Source organism: Hesperophylax consimilis, chromosome 27 (genome assembly GCF_061612785.1).
Source record: "Hesperophylax consimilis isolate HC1 chromosome 27, BYU_Hcon_1.0, whole genome shotgun sequence".
Taxonomy (NCBI): Eukaryota; Metazoa; Arthropoda; class Insecta; order Trichoptera; family Limnephilidae; genus Hesperophylax; species Hesperophylax consimilis.
Window position 1 is genome coordinate 4,788,544 of NC_142862.1, and position 22,638 is coordinate 4,811,181.

The 22,638-nt window shown below is 35.1% G+C and overlaps 1 protein-coding gene across 1 annotated transcript in view; it reads right to left on the reverse strand.

Annotated features, from left to right (window-relative positions):
- Positions 1-22,638, reverse strand: part of Syt7 (Synaptotagmin 7) — a 155,699-nt gene that overhangs the window by 38,240 nt on the left and 94,821 nt on the right. Inside the window, exon 3 of the mRNA XM_089647871.1 lies at positions 14,986-15,162. Coding sequence (XP_089503997.1) covers positions 14,986-15,162 — 177 coding nt within the window. The remainder of the gene's footprint in view (positions 1-14,985; positions 15,163-22,638) is intronic.

Genomic DNA, 22,638 nt, shown 5'->3' on the forward strand with positions numbered 1-22,638 from the left:
TATTGTAAATGCACACTGGTTACGCCATTTACACAATGCACCACTCTTATTTACACATACAGACAGCTGTAATTGGGGGAATATTGTTGCATCCGCGTAATCCCAAAAACCAAGCCTGTTCTTCTGCAGAATTAAAACTACCGCTGGACCGCTCTGAACATCAGGCTCTTTTGTGTGCGCCTTGCCACCAATAATCTATACTACGCCTAAATCAGAGTTCTATAGATGATTGACGAGTCCTCGTCACTTTTCTTATCCGACATATTTCTCCTTAACGCAGTGGTTTGCTCACATACTAATTTCATTAGCAAATGTTCCTTTGATACTAGCAATTACACAAATTACACAACACAATGCGTTTAGTGAAATTCTTAAAACATAACCTGTTGATTTCAGTAAAAATATAAAGATTAAAGATGTGTTCCAAATTAGAAGCCATTAGAAAATGTTGTCTTTTCTTCTTAATACAATTGCACGATTACATAGGTTACGAGTTTCACAGATGACATTTAATTTTTACGTGACACAAGATTACAAGGTATTTAATATGCCAAATAATAAATTAATGTCTTATATTGCAAATATTATTTACCAGCTGACGTTTACCCGGCGTTGCTGGGGGTTATTCTTAGGAGATAGATATATACCATTTTGAACTTTTCTGTAGGCCTTTTTAAGATATACAATTCCGTTTTACATTATTTTTATGTATCTCATAAGGTTTAGCCAGCGTTAGCAATGTAAAGATTCGAAAATATTTTTTTAAGTCTTGATTGCAAAACATAAACTTTTTTCTACTTTTTAGAAATAGAATATGCATGTTTTATATGTATAAACCTTTCGGGAAAATTTCTCTAAATGATAGTGAAAACCCTATCAAAATTCGTCACGTAGCTTAGAAGAATAACGCGCACAAACAAACTTACTATTTAATCAAAGATAAGAATAACATAATATATTATTGCAAAGACAACATAAATAACGGGACTGCGAATAGACACACGTAATAATTCACGAAATTCTGACAAAAATACAATACTGTCAAGTGTTATTATTAATTGGATCCCGAATAGGGGAGGGCTTATCTAAAACAATAAATATTGGCTTAAGCTTTATACAGGTCGGACCAAAATTGACCAAACTTTGGCGTGGTTTTATTTTTACTGTCAAGCAGTACCAATTTTATAAAAAAAATGATATATTGCATGAAAGCGTACTGATTGTAACTGAGCTACTACAAAACGGCACGGACTATCAATGCGGTTAAGCAATGACAGTTATGTGTTTGGTATGAAGAATCTAATGCAAGGTTCTGCGCTGCACTTTCAGGTGATTTGCAATTGTATGAGTGAACCATAGAATACAGAAGAATACAAGAAATGCCATATTGTGGACGTGTTTCGTGATGCAAATATGTGGCCCATTGGGTTCATAAACCAAATGATCGCAATCAAAAGATCGTAATCAAATGATCGTAAATCTCGAATGTTCGTAAGAAAAATGATTGAAGGCAAATAATAAACAAATTTTTGTGAAAAAATAATACGACCAAATCGTAGTTAACGATCAAATGATAGTTACAATCTTTTTACATGCGATCTTTTGCAAAGTTCTTTTTGCTTACGATCATTTGATGATGATCAATACGTTGATTATCTAAGAGGCCAGACGAGTGTAAATGAGTCAGAAAGTATGCTAAATGGACTAAATGAAACATTTGTTTACATTCTAATTGATATGGAAGCATCGATATATATTTAGATGAGACATAAAGTGTAAAAATAGGATCCTCTTTTACCCGTCCAATTACTTCTATTGGACTCCAACGCGCCCAATACTCCACCGTTGACCGACCGGAAACTACAGAATCCGGTCTACGTGCAGTGCTTATAGCTAGTAAAACACGTTCCGACGAGATATTAGCACACAATAGTGCTTCTAATTGAAAAGCTTTATGCGAGAAATGGAAAGCATTTCTTGATTTCTTCTTTATACTATGGGCTGAACGATGCTTGTGACACACGTTGTGTCCGAAATTTCATACTAATCATGTTTCACTATTTTCCTAATCATGTGAGGCCCATCTTACCTATTTCTCCATCTTATCCTTGTTTCTATTATCTATCAGTTAAACAGCATAGTTATCTGTTATTGACAATATGTTGTATATCTCAAAACAACGCCATATCGATTTGAAATCGATTTTTGGATGATTTTTAAAGGATAATTATGTGTCTATATATAATATGTCCTTTTTGAAAAAAACAATTTTATTTATGTAAAAAAATATTGAATTATAACATCCCGCAAATAAAACTAGACCGGGCCTATCTGAATGAAAATTGACGTCTAAATCAATAAAAAATGGTTTACACTTATGAAAAATCACACGCATTGTATCTCAGTATTTAGACCGCACTCTGCAGTACTGTGCACTGCGTTTTATCTTTTGTTGGTCTATAGTGAAGCTAAATAGTCTCCCAGCAAAGCTAAGCGAGTTTTTTTTTTCAATAACAAAAATAACCAAGTTCCAAACATTTTAGAGGGTACCTGTGGCAGGCTTTATTTTTGAAAATGTAATCAACTATCCGAATACAAAACAAAAATATGCGTTACATCAATGATTACATACTTTCAAATCAATTTAAAAAATCTGGATTCAGAAATATCTTCGCATATTTCATGTTGTTTTGTCTTTACTTTTATTTTTCATATCTTAGTAGAATGTTTTTTTTGGTTTGTTTTGGTACCTACTACAGATATAGTAAAATAAGAAAAGAAAAAATGGCCAGATCACACTTATTGTGATATAATTTCCGTAGAATAGGTTTCTAGACTCTGTCCCACAAAATGAAGCTACATTCTTAACTGAGTGACAAATGAGAGTGTCAATGCTGTTTTAGGGTCAGGCGGATTGTCACAGTGCCGTGTAGACTGTAGGTTGACGTCATAAAACAAGTCATAGTTGTTAACCGATTAATAAATAGTTAATATAATATATTGTATACTATCATTCATAATGTCTTTTCATATTGTCATAATGTCTTTTCATATTCATATTGTCTTTTTCTAAAGGGTCATACGATCTCACATTACAAAGATTTTTCACATTTTTTAAAAACAAACAACCGATCTGTTCAGTATCATGTGTAGTCAAGATATTAACTACTATTGAGACGTCATCTCATTCAAAATCGTACGGAGCTTCCAACATATCTGAATAACGGAAACACTTCGGACCCGTTTTTACTAACTAACTAAACATCACGCCTTTTACCCGCAGGCGTATGCAAACAACTCCTGACACACACGTCTTGCCTCATCCTTCATACATCGTCTCATAAATATTATTTTATTATTCTGACTCTTGAAATGGCTTGACTCAAGTATCTGGTTTGCTTGATCTATGTTTTCCTCGGGCGTCCCCGACTTCTTCTAACATTCACATTTACGTAACATTTTCCTTACTCTTCACAAGCTCTACATGCCCAAACCTTCTGAGCTTCCCTTTCTTAATCTTACTCATTACGCTTACATCAGCCTTGCGTTCTTTGCGGATATTCACGTTTCTCACACGATCATGCATGGTTTTATCAAATATTTGGCCAAGGGATCTCATTTGTACAGCATCCAGTCTACTTTCATCCTCCCTCAGCTATTTCAATACCTCACTGTCAAACTGATATACATCAGGGTAGATACCAACATTCCGTTGTGGACTGCTAGCTTCGCTTCTTTGGACATTTTCCCGCTAGCGCCAACCACGGTCAGTCCTCCATTAATGGAGTAACCTGTATTTACCCTTCTTTAAATATCTCTATCTGCCTTCCCATCTCACGTAATCGCTTTTTTTATCAGATACAAAAAGAAGAAAAATTCAACAACGACAGAATTTTTAAAAAATAACAGACTGTGAATATTATAAAAGAAGTTGACTAGAGTTTCTCAGAGCATAGCTTCCCGGTAAAGAGTAAAAATCCGAAGGATGCGGAGAAACACAACAGAAAAGATAATTTTCAAATTAATTTTTGACCTTTGCCTTTTGGCTTTTGGTATTATCAACAAACAAACAAACCTTCGGGGCGTCGGCGTTGGACGGATTAAAACTTGGCTCAAATAACGTTTTCTTATTTTATATTTCGGAGTAAGTTTGAAAGACTTTCTGGCATCTGTCGAAAAATATATCTATGAACCCGGAAGGTGATTTTCAAGTCGATTAATAAAAATATCGGATGTTATTATATATTACATGAATAAGTAAACATGTTGAGACACATTTTGGCAATTTACAAAATTTGACAGCATTTTGAAAGCGCCTTTGAGGTGATATTTCACGAAAATTGTGATAAGTAAGTACACTTATATAAGTTTGCCATTTATTTACGTTCACCGAAAATAATCTAGGATTCTAATACAATTTTTTTTACTTTTCAAATACACCTATTTGAATATGACTTTTGTTTTCGTGAATGAATGCAAATCTCGGAAATGAATATTAACCTACAGCCCGATCGAGCTGAAACTTGACAGATAGACCCGTTGTCGATGAAAATGCATTCTATAAATTATTATATTATTTTGGTACACGCGAACATACACGCTTTTCTCTGAAATTGAATGACAAAAGCAGTTAATATACGAAATAAATTTCAGTCCTTCCCAATCGGAATTTGGTTCATTTGTAAGCGGGGCTTACTCTAGTCCCTGGGGAGGAAGGTTCAATCATCAGTTAAACCAAAAAATAATCTTTCGATAAAACATCAAGCTTTGTTTTTTTACGGTTTGATAAATTACAAATTTTTGGTACATAATGCAATTATTGCTTGGCATTTTTCTGCGGTGATTTGAACCTCTAATACAAAAAAAATAAACAAAGAATAGATATATTAGTATGTTGCTTTTGTTAGTTGTTTTTGAGGTTCGTGTACGTTATTCGACTTGATCCAGTTTTTATTGGTTTTTGAAAGCTAGGATGTTCATTTTGGGTTTGAATTACGACCCGAATAATAAGTCTTTGTTTTCAACTTTGGTACTAAGTGGTGCTGCGTCCTTTGTCCAAAAGTAGTACCATTGAGGGTATATAGAAGACAGTAAGTGTGTGAATATAAAATTCTGTTTGTTCTCTCTGCGTAAGAAGTTGTTATGTGGTTTTTTGTGTGAGATTTACAAGTGCATTTAATAATGCAAATGGTTGTTTTATGTCAATTACGTCAAATTTCGCAAATATGTAGTTGGTACCTGTTTGTATTTGTTTATTTTAAATGGTTATGATTATCGATTTTTGAGTACTTCATATTTTACATTGGCTCCCCGTGTTAATATTCCATATACAATTATAGATTGAGAAAAAATGGTATTGCTAATTTATTAAGATTCTCTAAATATTATTGGTAATCCAGTAATAAACGTGATTGCAGGCCCTTAAAAATGAATTTATGGGTTTCGTGATAAACAATTAGTAAAATACTAATTTTTTATCACGAAACCCATAAATTTTTCACGAGGTTTGGAACACGTGTTCAAAAAAATAATATTTTCGCATTTCGTCATTATACAGGGTGTCCGGAAACTCGTAGTACAAGCGGGAAACTGGTGAATCTACATCACATTTGGAGTCGATTTTGTAGTATATATTTTTTTGATTTGAGCTTTCGTTATCGAGTAAATCGAGTTGGAAGTTGATTTTTTTTTAATCAAATTCTTATAAATTATTACTGAAGATCAAAGTACCCAACTAATTAAAACTATTTGAAAGTAAAACAAATGAAGAAACTCGGATTTGAAGCATTATTTTGAAATCACCCTTCATTTAATCCGGTGTAATCATAAAATATTTCTGCTCTGCAGGGTTAAAACATCTGTTGTTCAACCCTAAGCACCAGAAAAAACTTTAACCCTAAAATAGCCGAAAAATATATATATATATATATTTTTTTTTTTTTTAAATGCTCAAATCAAAAAACTTTATGTTTATTTGGGTTCCCCATGTGGTGTAGATTCTCCAGTTTCCCGCTTGTACTACGAGTTTCCGGACACCGTGTATATAGTTAAGGCAAATGCAGATGCATGAACATGTATTCCTATGTATTAGAAATATACTAAAAGATTATCATGAAACGGTCTGAAATCCCGTTTCTAACCGGATTACTAATTATTTGAAGAGATTCTTAATATTTTTGTTGTTTGTTTTTGGGGTGTTATGCCGTGTTGCGCTAACTCCTTCTTTAGCCGACGTTTCGGACAGCGTTGCAGTGTCCATCATCAGGGCAGATCCGGTAGATCCGAAGATGTGGATCTGCCCTGATGATGGACACTGCAACGCTGTCCGAAACGTCGGCTAAAGAAGGAGTTAGCGCAACACGGCATAACACCCCAAAAACAAACAACAAAAATGCTTTTGGCCGTGAGAATCTAAAAACTTACCAGATTCTTAATAAATTAGCAATACTCGTTTTATTTGATAAGATTGGCTTAGCGCATCTTTCATCTCCTTTGCAACAATAATAAACGTGTCTTTTTAATGTTAATACCGCACAAGAGTCCCAACTGCTCCAAATCGTCTGGAGCTAGTGAGACTATGGCATCCCCAATAGCGGTATGTTGGAGACCCAACTGAGGCAATCATAGGACTGTTCGATGAACTTACTAATTATGTATTTATCACTTTACCACGATTAGAGTCTGGTCCTGCGACATGTGAACCCCGCCCTTCGCCCTACCACATAATCTCATCATGTCGCTTTTCCATTCTCCTTGTTCGTTCAAAGGAGCGGAAACTCGTCTTTGAAGACCGGAGTCGGAAGTCGGGATGGCGGCGTGCGCTCCAAACCGACCGACCTCGTATTTGGATGTAGGTCAAATACTAGTAGGAACCAGGCAACTGGGGGTGGCGTCGGTAGGTAGTTGTTTGATAAGAAGGTACTAGGGGATGGGAGGCAGAACCCCGAATGAGATAAGTACTAACAAACGATATGGACCCAGCATCTACCAAACTGTGAAGTGTTGTAGGCCATATCTCAGTGGGAACTAAGTAGCTAGGGTTGCTTGAGTTGCCATGAAAGAAGTACTTGGAGATGATCACTGAGAGAGATTCTAGATGCTCCACGAAAGGTTTTTCTGAAATTGAGACACAGTGACTGATCCTCAACCTTGAATTCAGAAGTCACGGGTTCAAATCATAGTCTACCGTTTATTATATAACTAACACCTCGGCCATAAGTCACCCCAAGTGTTTCGCTAGGTTTAGTGACTTATCAGAGCTGCTCAGATTCATTGGGTGAGGTTTAGGTTTTGGCAATGGACGCGTCTGCCCACCTAGTGCTAGAGGCCGGTTGAAGAGAACCCTTTGACCTCTCCAGCAGAATTCTTTTAACCCATCACCTCTGCAGTGGGAGGGATGAGCTCCCATGTCCGTTAATGTTGGACACAATGACCTCCAGATCCCTACCCACCCCTCATCTCCTTTTCCTTTCCAGAACTTGATTTCCTTCGTTTCCCTAAAAAGATCCTTCACACATCATCCTGGAAGATGACATAAGCCCTGAGGGAAATTATTTTCCTACGGCCCTCCTGTGTGGAGCTAATGTAATAATGTAGAGTGTTTACAGCACGTTTTAATGTGGTTAAAATAATAGTATCTAAAATAATTTTCGAACTACAGGTTTTTCCAATCAGAGGTGTTATTTTGATATTCAATCATAAAAGATCAATGGTTTCGTTGCTTGTGTGGCACGTAGCGCCGCCTTGTTGAAAGTAAACGTTGTCCAGATCAATACCATCAAATTTCGGCCATAAAAAAAATCATTAATCATCTCTCGATAGCGCAATCCATTCACCGTAACTGTTGCTCCAGCCTTATTTTCGAAAAAGTAAGGTCCAATGACTCCGCTGGACCATAAACCGCACCAAACAGTCACACTTTGAGAATAGAGAGGCTTTTCAACAATAACTCTTGGGTTTTCTGAGCCCCCAGATGTGACAATTTTGCTTGTTGACGAAGCCACCGAGGTGGAAATGGGCCTCATCACTCAAGATGATTTGCATTTGATTCACTCAAGTGAATTTTAATAATTTCAATGCATTGTTGAAGCGTATATCGTTCCATTTTTATTAATAACGTAGTTTCTACTTGTCAAATGTCAAAAAAAGACACCTTCAAAAGTAACATCTACCGAAATAACGGGCCATTCAAAATAACAACTCTTATTGGAAAACCCTGTACAATAAGACCATCATTCAGAACCGAAACTTTGCTTGAAATGGCATCTTCTGTGTTTGGTGAACAGTTCTAGATCGTAAATAGCCAGGTATTTTTTCGCCACATTTTTTCTTATCTCCTTCCTTCCTCACTCTTATCAGCTCCACAAAATACCCCAATTGTAGATTCCAAGGTTACACAGGTTTGAGAAAAAACTTTGATTTAAATACCATTTTAAATTTTCTAGTTATTTTATCTATTCTCAGTATAGTTTGGCGAACCCTGATTTATACAATGCAGGTACTAGCTTGGTGAGCTACTTGGTATAAATAGGAATTATTTATCGACATAGATAGTGGAATGAACAACAGGAAAGTGTCATCTCTGGAGACATATCAATTGTTGTGAGACAGAATGGAATTCTCCTCGACTTACTGCATTATTATATGTATTCTGTGTAGAAAACAAACAAACATATAATGCTGGCAAGCGAAACTAATACTCTAAGGTTCTGTCCACATAAAGCCTACGTAACACGTTGAGCCGCACACTTATGTTCAATTATGTACGCACTTACTTACTAGTTCACACATGTCATGAGGATGGAACCAAAAAAAAAAAAACAGAGTATCGAATTAAATTCGTCAGATTGAAATCAAATTTTTGACAAATCTAAACTATGAGTCATGAAGCAAAGATTATTTTCCTTAGGGCCCATGTCATCTTTGAGGATGCTGTGTTGAGGAAGAAGTAATCCCAGGTCTTAAAGATACCTATGCCGCAAGAGGGAAGACACACAAATACCAGCAAATTATTCCACAGCGAACTGTTGAACACAAAAACGAGTCGCATAAACGACCCATTTGTGACAAATAATGTAAACCGTTTAAATTTTTTATTTTAATTGGACTTATTTTTATCGATTTTTACATTAATTAATTGTTAAAAAATATTATTCATACTATCCCTTTTATGATTGTTAGTATGGTTACTCTATGATTGTGGCTGATATTTAGTATTTATACATTTAGTCAGTAGAATGTTATTTCTGCCAACTTTAAAGTCGGGCTGTAATTTTAGTTTGAATAACCTTAATGTTTATTTTTATAATAATTTTGTAGGCTTATATTTTCAATATTATACTAAGTTTACAAGAAATTTAAAAAAATAAATTATTTACTACAAGTTGTACCCCGCCACCCATTGCTGTTGCTCAGTCTGTCTGTGCAAGTAGAGAAAATATAGCGCGTGTTTCTTTTACGTCCAACAGATGGCACTGTTTTGTAAAAAAATGTTTGTCCTGTAGATGGAGCTGTTTTTCAAAAAAAGCATGTTTTTACTTGTCACAGGTGACATATATATAAAATAAGTACATAAAAACACACGCGTATTCGAATGCAACGTTGTGACAAAATTTCAAAGGAATGCGTGAAGAACTTTCGGAAGCTAAATATTTTTAACAAACGAACATTTTTATTTATATGTATAATTGTAAAGCTGGACATTTCGTCTTAGAAATCCCTTAATATTCCAGAATTCTTAGTGAGATGAGTGATAAACAAATACGTGAACGGATAAACTGTATTGCCGTGTTTGGCACAGACGAAGGTTATTATTTTTGAAGCAGAAGCTGCTCCCATATTTTTGAAATTATCGAATAATTATTCTACTGGATGTATTAATTGTAAAAACTTTATTTACTCTCTCGGAAAGCTAGGAGAATATTAAACCGCACCCAGTGCAGTGACATTCGCTGTGCGTGACGACTTTGCATTGTGTATATGGCGACAAGGGTCGAACAACAAAGCACATTGTTCAGAATGCAGAGTGTCCCACAGTAATAACATTTCCCTGGGGCACAGCGATGCTCCACGAAACGAAACGACATCATATTAAATAAATTTATAAAAAAACTTCCACATCTTTGTGTTGCCACTATCAAAAAATCATTAACCTGTCGTCTGGAGATGGAACACCGGTGTCCTACATAAAAAAACTCGATGAAATTTTTTTAATCGATTTTAATACTTATGTGCAAAGGAACTGTATAAAGAATAAAATCTGATGGCTTTCACTAAATATTTCTATTGAAAAAACTTTTTATTTGATGTATGCAGGTTCTCTGACGGCATTGGAATAAATTATTTACGATGTTTCGGCGTATTTTTTCGCAAGGTCACGAACGTCACCAGTTTAATACAGGAAGAAAGAGAATTGAACTTAGTAAGAGGAACACTTATTATTGTAAAGGGTATGTTCAAATACCTTTCTGATTAACAGAAGAAACTTTGAAGAAAGTCAAACAAATTAATGAAAAATGACACCTTCGAAAATCAGTGTTTTTTGTTAGAAGTTAGAACCTAGTCAGATGTTGATGCAAATAAAATTAGAAGTGACAAAAGAACAAAAGAAGTTCGTAGAAATTATTACGAAAGTTTTGTCGATGTCCTTTTATTTTTGTCTGAAAAATCTGTTCGACTCCTTTCATTACTCTTACTGTTAAAGATAATGAAATGAAGAGCAAGCTTTTAAATGCGATAATTAGGTGGCATTTACATCATGTAAGGCTGATTAAGTTAGAAAGTAGAATAGGGAGAATATATGACGAAAAACAAAGCACTATCAATTAATCGAATATACGAGTACTTCGGGCGGGTAATGTCTAGAATCAGTCGAGGGGATCCAACCCTTTCCCGCCCTATTATAAGTAACAAATGATCACTCCTTCAAGGCGCACTAAAAGGACTCCAATTTATTTAATCTAAAAGAATATTTATGTACAAACGACTCTAACTCTCTCAGGAGGTCTAGCACAGTAAAATCGATAAATTTACTATGTCGGATCGATAGGAGTAACTACTGATGATTTTATACCGATCCTTAAAGCTCTATGTCAATACGATATGGACAAAATCCGTCATCTATGGTCAGCTTGCGATGTTCACGAGCATGGTTAAAATCAGAGGCGGATTAACTGTTGAGAGCGCCCTAGGCAAGCACCTCATCGGCGCCCCTCTAGCGACCACATATTATAAATTTTAACAAGTACCTAAAGTAGCCGAATTTGTAGTTAGGTGGGTTTTACGTGAAAATAAAAATTTCGTGGGAGGGGGGGGGGGGGGTGGCTAGAGAATTTCAAGAAAATAAAATTTGTCCCGAAAAAAAAAATTCATGGGGGGGGGGGGTGGCTAGAGAATTGTTTCTGTTGTCTCGTTCTGAGTAGCCTAAATGGCGATATATCGTTATCGCCCTCGTTGGCAACACTGTTAGTAACATACTACCACTATTTTGAACTTCTTCGGTGTTCAAATTGACCAAATTGCTTAAAAACGAAAATTTGGTATAAAAATTGCTGTACGCTTCTCGTCTCTTTTGAAGTTCAACGACAAGTCTGTCTATAATTACTAAATATACTGTCACTCTAAATGTTTCCCGACCAGATAATGAAAAAGTAATATCTTCGGCAGATTCATCTGCTGTGAGTTTTCTCTTCCGTATCCTCTTGATCTCCTTTTCATATTCTCTGACTAATACGAATTCTAAGGCTTGCTCTTCATATTTATTAAAATTTTCCCTTTCTGAAGAAATTATTAGAATCAGACTGTCATACATTTGAATAACTGTACAAATATCAATATCAACGGACTGTAATTTTTTATTGGTTTTATTCATGTGAACTAAAATAAAACCCCAAAACACGATCATGAAAGCAGTTTCTAGTCGTTCTAATTTCAATCTTATGCCTTTAGCTTCACATACAACAGAACGTTTTTGCTCTGTATTGCTCTCGATAGCAATTAAAGCATTGCAAATTTCTGGAAATGACTCTTTCAAACTTTTGCAAGCATCTGCTCGAGCTGACCAGCGTGTGTCAGATGGATTTTTGACAGTAGTTTTATTTTTTTATCATTACCTAGGATTATTTGTGCTTGTAGAGTTTGCCATCTTTGAGTTGAAGCTGTAAAAAATGTGTAGATTTCTTGAAGGAGACCAAAGAACCAACAAGCTTCTTGAGGGCATTCAGCGGCACATTCACCCACTAGGTTAAGCGAATGTGCAGAGCAGGGTATATATTCTGCTAGGGGACATAGTTCTTTTATTTTGGCCTGTAATCCATTGTAAATGCCTGACATATTTGCGGCATTATCATACGACTGGCCTCTACAGTCTAATATATTAATTTCAATCATGTCCAATGTTTTAATAATAGCATTTGCTATGTCTTGTGATTTGTGACCGACATTTGCGATAAACTTAAGAAAACGTTCAACGGGCGTACCGTCGGTTTGAATGTATCGGATCACGAAAGTTAATTGGTCAATGTGGGAAATATCTGGTGTTGAATCCAATATTATTGAATAATATTTTGATATCTTGATTTCATGTTTTATTTGTGTTAATATTTTGTTTGCCATCAATTCAATAAATTCGTCACACGTTGTAGAACTTAAGTAATTGGTATATCCCTTTCCCTTGCCGCCATATTGAGCAATATGTTTACTTAAAAACGGATCAAACTCCGCTATGAGTTCCAGCGTCATTAAGTAATTTCCGTTATGAAGAGAGCCAAGTTTTTCGTCATGTCCTCTAAAAGGTAAACCACGCGATGCTAAAGATTTTACAGTGGCAACCACTCGTTTTAAAACTTCACGCCAATAAGTCATCTCTTCTAGAAATTGAGTGGCGAGCTCATGATCGACACGACCGTCAATGTTAGATCTACGTTGCAAGCTCAAAATACATGTTTTATGTTCACATGAGTTTTCGTGGCTTTCTAATCTATTCGATGCGTTCTTCCAATCATTAAAACCAACATCTTGTTTTCCAAAACTAGTTCCACCACCGAATAATAAACAAGGTCCACAATAAACTTTACCTGTGCTTGGAGAGTAAATAAGCCATTTCCTTGGAAGTTTTTCTCTATTTAACAACTTTCTTTCAAACATTGTTTTTGTTAAAAAACGTGAGATTTTATCTTCATATATTCTCTTACTCAATGAAAAATCTGCATTTTGATTTTGATTAAATCCATTAATTGCAATGTATTCTTGTGTTTCGTTATTGATATCCCACTTGACTGGGTCACATCCCACGATAAACAGTCTATTTTGCGACTGCCTCACAACTTCTACGGCTGACGGAGTAGGCAGCATGGACAAATCGTGTTGTTTAGAACTAGTAGGAATTTCACATTGAATAGACTCGGTAGAAGACGCACTGTGAATTGCGTTAGAAAATTCCGAATCATCACTTTTTAATTTAGAAAAAAATGTCTCAATATGTTTCGTATGCTTTATAATATTTTAATTTTTTTCTTCTTTTTCCTTAGCCTTCCTTTTATAAGCTGCACCACTAGGTTTCTTCTTCAATTCACTCATTATTTGGGTAATGAACTAAAACGCAATGTACTAATTAATTCACACAAATACCGCTGCGAGTACGTAATCAATAGAAGCGCGCGTAACCGGCGACATCCAAGCTGAAAGTGATGAGTGTGACTGTCACCCCGTCATCCGTTCGGAAGTCCGGTGCCGGCCGCTTAGCCCCTGCCCCCGCTGCGCCCTTTGCCCTGCAATCTAGCAACGCCCGCGAACGAATCCACGAGCGAGCGGTCTTCTATTTAAAAATCATGCGATGGAGGCATGGAGGAATAATCAAGAAGGCGAGTATGCTTTGGAAGCTCTGCATCTCTACAGAAGTAAATAATCTTTTATATTGTGTAAGCAGGTGCATACTAACTTACAAAATTAAGTTTATATATATATTTTTTTTAATTCTAGGGGCGCCTGCCGGCGCCCCTTTGTAACTGGCGCCCCTAGGCACGGGCCTACTTTGCCTTAGGGTTAATCCGCCACTGGTTAAAATATCATTCCGACAGTCGGTAGATAAAAGCTGCTGCTTTTATCGAGTCGTCCAAGGTGTCAGATGTCAATATGCATGACTTTTTGGATAATGTCGTTAGTTATGTCACCCAAATTTAACTGACAGCCTAAGAGCCGCGTTAAATTTGGCGGGATTTTTTTGTCCATCGTCGTAATTTATTAACAATCGTTGACCGTGCTAGGAATGATTACATGACTTATTAATATTATTATAACTGACCATAGATCTCGAATTAAGTCAATATCGTATTGACATAAGGCTTAATCGATCTTCCGTGCTAGACCTGGTGGATATCGGATTAGTATTTATACTAGTCAATAGTAATGTATTTCAGCTGCAAACATACGACAATTTTGAACAAAATCACAATAATAATTGAAATAATATGTTACAAAAACAAAAGCATTAATATTATTTAAAATTTAAAGGGGAATATAACGATGATTCGCCGTAGAGTAGAAGGAGGGACAAGGATTTAACCATCCCCTTAAGGCTTATTGGGAAGGTTGATGACACGAGAAGAATAGATCATTAAGTGATCTGTTAAAATCCTAACAGATGAAAACCTATAATTGGTAACCGATTGAATTTAATCTATGATTAATTAAAAATAATTATTAACAGTTAATTTAATCAATAATAAACTAATTTACACAAGTCCAGAGTCACAATAACACCATAGTTTGACGTATTAGACGATGTAGTATTCATTTGAAAGAAGCAAGGAGTATGTGCCAACACGTAATGTATGCCCGTTTATCAACTACCCATGCGGGGAAACGGTGAGATGAATAATGGTTAGTTGGTTAGTGCTTTTGAAGTTTTGGAAAAACATTCGAAAAAAAGGTTGCCAGTTGTTACGAAATCAGCTAAGCGTGAAGATCATTGTGACAATAATTTCTTACCCTGCTCTGCAATTTCTGTATCGGGAAGCCCTCAAAGTAGAAGGTCTCGTTCCACCTCGGGTTCAGGGTCCTCCGCTTGATCTTGGTCTCCAACCGGTGCTTTTTGTCGGGCAGGAGGGTCACCCGTACGTACGGGTCGGAAGTTCCGCTGAGATCTTTGGCGGGGAGCTCTTTGCCCTGCGAAAGGAAACAAAACGCTAATCAATATTGATATTGAATTGACAAATCTTAAAATGATAATAAAGGTACAAGTGGACGATAATTCCAGAGAAAGACTTCCCGTTGGTCGCCCACAATTTTTCCAGTTGCTGGGGACCGTGACTCAAGGGGTAAATATGTATTGAACATACAAAAAGAGAGAAAACCTATGAATTATTTGACATTTATCTACCCTGAATTCTGCTTTACATTACTTGCCGGAAGAAATTTTCTAAATGAAAGTACACACCCTATCAATATCCGTTGCGTAGTTAAGAAGAACTAAACGCACAAACAGACAGATGCGGATTGCGACATTATTTTATACTATTTATTAGAGTTAATAGAGAACATTTGAACAAAGGTCAATAATAACAAAACTTGGTTAATTTAGCTAGATGATTTGTAAACAAAAACTTTGTAAATTACGTCATGACGGTAAGGCCCGGATAATACACGAGTTCATAATACGACATTGGATATTATTGTGTAATGGAGCGTTTGTAACTAATAGACCACGTTGAAAACGTTAGTAGGTCCATAATATAATATCGTAGGTAATCAATATTGTGTTTTCAGCGAAGTCAGGGCATTGAAACCGTTCAGCAACAGGTCGGAAAGCCATGATGGCTTAATTCTGTTAAAACTTCAACTTACCCATTTATATTAGTTTGTTCGCGAAAGTCAATCTTGAAGTTTCGTTTCAGCGTACGCGAAAGTAAATGAATACTTTCAATTGTTTTCTTTGAAAGCGAACACTAGAATTTGTGGTGCGATATTAAAAATCGTGATAATGACTTCTGATTTCTGATCTTTTTTAATTTAAATACATTTTTTTTTCAATTAAAAAATATAATAAATTTATTTCGCATGTTTGAACCTGGTTAAAAATTTAGTTTTTTTAGAGTACCTATATCTAATTTATAAAGAATTGCTTCAAAATTATTGGTAATCCTATTAAAACGGGATTGAAGGCCTTACAAATGAATTAACAGGTTCAAATGCACGTGCATTTGCCTTGATAATATATCTTGACGAATACGAACATATTGGGATTTTCATGAACACGTGTTCCGACATCGTGATAATATATTCGTAATTTACTAAAAGTTTGGCCGAAAACCTGTTAATTCGTAAGGCCTGCAATCCCGTTTGTGACCGGAATAAATAAATTACCAACACTCATTTTTCTCCGTGGTGGAGCTTAAGGCGAAGCTTAATGCTAAATTTAATTAAATTTTGATTAATCTTTATTAGAAATTGGTGTACATTATGAATACCAAAAAAAATGTTTTAGATAGATTGAACGTTTTTCTATCGTTTCCCTTGAGTAGAATACAAATAAAAAAATAAATTACTGAATTAAAAAATATAAATGTAAACTACTAAAAAAAAACATTTTTTCAATAGAAATGTATGACGCGTAAAGGAAACAACTTTTACTGTATTATCTGTAACAGTTTCACTTGATTAAGTTTTTTGCTGTCTTATAAAATTATTTACAAAATAAATAAAAACCAGTTTTGTGCTTGAAATCGAACGTTTCTAGACTCCGTTTGTCAAGCGATTTTAATGCCCTTTACCTACAATATAAGGTATTCCAAGAATATACACATTTTTGGCTTGTAGCTTCCCCTTAAAGTTATGTCGTGCGAGTTAAGCTGCTGCCACACGCAAAGCTCACATCAACAGATAATATAAAGCACAATAGCGCTCGCCATACAATCCCATACAGACCCGACACACGTAAAAAGATAACGCGCTATAAGTGTGGTTCTGAACTTCGCTAATCGAATTTATTTTACGTAACCGCTCCCGACGCGATATTTGAAAAGTTATGCGTCCCCCTCTCCGCCGTAAAAAGGAGAGGGGGTCATTTTAATTACGGAGCTACCGACTAAGTTCCGTGTTCCCTTTGACAGCCATGACATAAGCAGCCTAATAATGCATTTCTTATTTATTATGTTAGCTCATATCGTCATGTATGCTAGTAAATTTAGAAACATAAAAAAAACTTTATTTGGCAAACATACTTAACATATATTTAAAATATAAATATAATCAATATTTGAATTTGAAGTAAACAAATTTTCGCCCTTTCTAAATTAATCATATTTTTAACTCAGTATGTTTATTTGGTAATATCATTCGGTTTTTTGATAAAGTTGGACGGCCTGATACCTACATAGAGAAGCTTCTAGTTTGTTCGTTTGTTGATTGTTTTCAATTGTTTTCCTGGGTAATCTGGTTTGCTCTCGTCAGCTCTCGTGCTCTCTTCTCGTTCCCTGCCCTGGTGTTGGTCCTTGCCGCCTTTGCCTTCGACATTTTTGGAAATCGACATGAGCTTATTTTACAATAATTTATTATATGTCGCTTTCGTCGATCGGCGTGCGAACTGCGAATTTCCTGATTCGACGGAGAGGTTATGTGAAAATGCGCTATTTACGCGCAGATTGTTTAAAATCTAAAAAGTTTATAAATAGCATTTATAATTATATAGTTGGCGGCATCATCATCTGAGGATGAGCTGTCCAACAGATCCAGCAATAGGCGACAAGTATCATCCATTTCGAAAACGTGCTCAAGCTGTCAGTAAGTAAAGTTGTCACTTTGACAGATGAAATTATGTTCCTCGGCCGCTCTCGAATTCAACTGACCCCCTCTCCTACCATAGGAAGAAATATTTGATAGCGTCGTGTGTCGGTAGAAAAGATGATGCGCTGTACATTAACTTTTGATGTGAGCTTTGCGTGTGGCAGCATCATAAATGTGAGGGAACGTATATCTAAATACGTGAAAGAGACGACCGAGTATGAATGAGACAACATGACAGTACATAGGTTATGCTAATACAAGAGAATTCCTGTGGTGTTTCATCTTCTTTATTTCCCTACCTACCGAACTTATACCAGTTAAACCCCCACCCACACGGATTATTATTCACCTGTGAAAGACAGTTTTTAGTTTTTTAATTTTTGATATTTTTGTAATTTTTTATTAGTATTAAGTATTAACATATAAAATCATATTAACATTGGGTTTTTACATAATTAGCATTCGTTAGCTTGTGTTTTAAAGAGGGGTGCACAGTGCATTCTTGTAGTTATTTATAAGTAATTAATAATATGATAGGTATTACGTGTTGTAATAAGTACATTACAGTGAGAAAGTTAAAAAAAATAACATTTATGTTTGGTATGTGAATAAGTAGTTTAAGTAGATAAGTAATATACTTTAAACAGAAAATGGGTGATATGGGTTATTTTTAAAAGTATTTCATGTGGAAAGAGTTTTTTTTGAAAAGTTGGATTTTGTCATTAATGCGACTAGTTTCTTCCGGCAATCGATCGAAGAAAGCTCTTCCTCGGTAGGAATAATTTTGGGCAAATGAAGTATTTAATTTTGTGCGTGGAAAAATATATTTAAGTAAAGTTCAGTTTGTAGTTAAATATTCGTACTTGTCTTTTTCTTATATGATTTGAATTATTGAATATTTAATGTACAGTTTTTTATAAGAAGGCACTTAAAATTCTTTGAAAAAGCGCTTAGTTGGGTAGTCGCTGGGTTTTTTTAAAATACGATTTTAATTATTATTCAATAATATAGGTTTTTTATCGACAAAAAAAGATTTTTAAAAATATGTTATTTCATATTTTTATGAATTTCATTGTGTTTGTTGTTTTTAATATTGTGCAGTTTGATATGCAATCATTTTAATTTTGAGTTTTGGAATTGTTAAGTATGATAATTTTAATGTTTTTAGGTATATCGTTTGTGTATTAGGTACAAATGAAACTACAAATTATGGTGGTTTGTTTTTGGGGTATTATGCCGTGTTGTGCTACCTCCTTCTTTAGCCAACGTTTTGGACAGCATTGCAGTGTCCATCATCAGGGCAGATGTGTAATTTTAAAATTGTAATACCCCAAAAACAAATCACTATAATACTTCTGGCCGTGAAAATCTCAAATCATACCTGAAACTACAAATGTTTTTTCACTATTTAGAGATAGTCAGTTAATGTCGAAGAAAGTCTTTAGTGTGTGTATGTCTTCAATAGCTTTTAATGTTACGGTTTCCCAAGTTTTTTCTGTTATTATTAGTGTTTTATCCTTGGCATATTAAGTAATTTGTCCATGAAATGTTTGAAAGCTAATATCGTTATCGTGTTGATTGCCACTATTCCAAGACGAAAAATTGGCGCAGCCGGTGGCATTCGGTGAAATTTGGCAATTTTTCACCAAACGGTGTTATTTAATTCATAAATAAGGAAAATGATGCCTCTTCATATTCAATTCTAAGATACATAGTTATTATGGTGCAGAATTTTAGTTAAATAACTTTACCAAGTAAATGCAGCTCGGTCTGAAACTTTCAAAGCAAAACTTAAGCAAGACTCTGGTAAATTTAATTAAAGAGGGAAACGAAATATTTGTTTATACCAACGTTGATCTTTCTAAACCAACATTGGCATGGTGATATTCTGTATAACCCGTTACTATCGCTCTGTCGTAATACTTTAAAAAAGCAATTTCAGTAAATTTTTGTATGTATATTTTAATGAAAATATTTGTTTTTTTATTAATATATTTTTACAACAAATGATTTTCAAAAATAAATAATTGGCAAATTAAAAAAAAACACACACACATACATTAATACTTTTGAAATAATGCGTACACCGCAGTGATCAATTTACGAGTTCACGCAGCGTAACATCACGCAAAATTGTCCGCATTCTTAATTCCCGATTTCTATCAATTTCTAACAAGTTTCTCTTTAACTCCTAAAGTTCTTAAGTTCCATAAAAAATATATGCTATTTTTGAAGATAATATATAAACATTTGTTATGCCAAAACGTTAATTATATGAAATTCTCTGGATAGAAAAAAATCGTAAACTAAGCTCCGAAAATGATTAAAAACACGTTCTGTCATGTTGGCATGAAAAAAATCACAGTGTATCTTTAAATGCAACTAAAGCACTTGTCGAGAGATTTTTGCTCTAATTCAAACGAGTCTTGTTTTATTAGAAAGGTATTTACGTTATATTATTTTGGCATAATGTGTTATATGTAAGTGTCTAAGGCTAAAAAAAAAGAATAATGGTTACTATGGTATAACAGAAATCAACCAATGTCCCTCTATTGACAAATAAAAGAAACTGGTTATTATGGTAAGACAGGAATCTACTAAAGTGTAGCTCTATTGACAAATAAAAGTAACTGGTGATTATGGTAAAATAGGAATCTACTAATGTCGCTTTTTGACAAATAAAATAAACTGGTTACTATGGTAAAACAGGAATCTACTATTATCGTTATATTTATAAGCTGAATTGACATTAATAGTTGCTGGTATTATTGAGCAAATCCTTATATTCACATTATAATTTTTTTTTTTATTAACAATTGGAATGGATAAAAAACGAAATTTGGGTGCGTATAAATAACATTAAAATGTTGGTTTCCGATGAAATTTTGAGTTTTTAATTTATAAGAAAGGTCAAATAACGCTTTTCTTTTGCAAAAAGGTATTTCTAATATTTTTGGCAAGCTTTTACGAATTAATTCCACTATTTCCGTCTATCGGTTTAATTAAAGCGATCCACGCGCCGCAATTCCGCAGTTCTGCGTCCCTGCCCGTCCGCACGAAAGGTCACCACTAAAGGGACATCATTATGGCCCGCTGAACCGGAAGGCGTTGTGTTGTGTCGCCCCCTGTCGCCGTAACGGTTACCTGGTCACCGGCTACCCGAACACCGGTTCGTCCCTGTTCCAGACCCGGCGACCGAACAGCTATTATATTAAGGCTGTTCACTGTTCACGGCGTCGCGTCACCACGTTAATTACTTTTATTACTCGCTAATATTTCGGAGAGACTCCTTCGTTACCTTGTCGCAAAGGTAACGGTGTCTGCTTTCAAATAGAAATTTTGCAAGCTCGAATTCTGTTGGAACTAATGAGATGCCTTTTGTATGGCACAGGGGAAACAAATATTCAAGTCGGGTAATGTCACGAGATGGAATAATCGAAGAGTAATTTGAAAGATCTTAAAATTCACTTAAAAAAACACCGTGAAATATAACGTACACATATAAATAAACAAACAATAATTATATAAAAAAACACACATTATATGATGTAATATTACTTGTTTGAATAATTGTGTAATATATGGCGTTATATGTTATATCATCTCTTCTTAACCCCTTCAAGCAATAGTGAATATCCCCAGAGAGTATTAATTCGTGCTCTTGGGTCAACGAGATTTCTTCCGACATTTTTTTACAAAATTGACTTTTTGCGCTTTTTCGAGATATTTTTTTTCTTTCTTTAAAACGTATTAGTGGATAAGTACCTTTTTGTAAATTCATACTTTGGCTTAGTGCTTATGTGTATATCGCTGTCTGTTTCCGTATTTGTGTTTTATTGTTTGTCCTACTTAACCTCCCTTTTTCTATTTGTGTACTGTTTCGTATGTGAAACTTATAATTTTGATATCGAAATTCCAACGTAAAATTGTACCTATCAACTCCCACCTATTTATTGTAAGTTCCTCCCGTCCAATGAGTTTTATAACTAATCGGGATTGCTGTAGCAAAAAGTAAATATTTCAGCTTTGTGTTAAATTTAAAAAACGTTTATTAGTAAGATTCATAAGCTTGAAGTGCCTGCGTAGCTATTCCAAAATAACAGTCTTTGAAAATACAATATTCATTTCAATTGCTGACAGTTGAGAACTGCAGAGTGAAGTACTTAGGAATACGAAATTTTCCAATTAAATGTATCTCTTCTTGCTGAACGGTTTACAGCAAAACTTGGAACACCATTAATCAACCGTCTTATCGATCGAAAACCGGGAATATCGCGATTCTGACATTTTGGTTAATTTCGCTGTTTTCATTCCTTCGCTATCCACAGACGAAGAATATCTAGATGGAACCGGTCTAGATAAACACTATATAGATACGACTGTGCCTCCTCAGCCAAGAGAACTCCTGTCCCGGTAATACCAGTACACCAAGGGGGCACTGATTTCTTAGGACTTAGAGCACGTGCTCTGAGGATAGAAAGGAGGTTGGAGTTTAATCGATTGATACACATGTCAATCTAATAAGTCAATATTGGAATTTCGGATGCGCAGAAATAAATTAATCGATTGAGCGTTGTTTTTTCTTTCTTTATATCGTCTTTCTTCTTGCCTCTTCTCGGCTATTCTTGTGTCTTCTTGTCTCTTCTTGTATTGTCTTGTTTCCACTTGGCTCTTTTTGGCTTCTATTGTTTCTTCTTGTCTCTTGTTGCCTCTTCCTCCGTAGTAATCGACCGACATGCATGACAACCTAATGAGCCATTTTAAGGAACTTACGATAGGCAGGAATAAAGAGATTTTTGAGCGTTGGTTTCTCGCTAGATGGAACAGGTTGCTACAGGAAAAAAATGTAATAAAATGCCA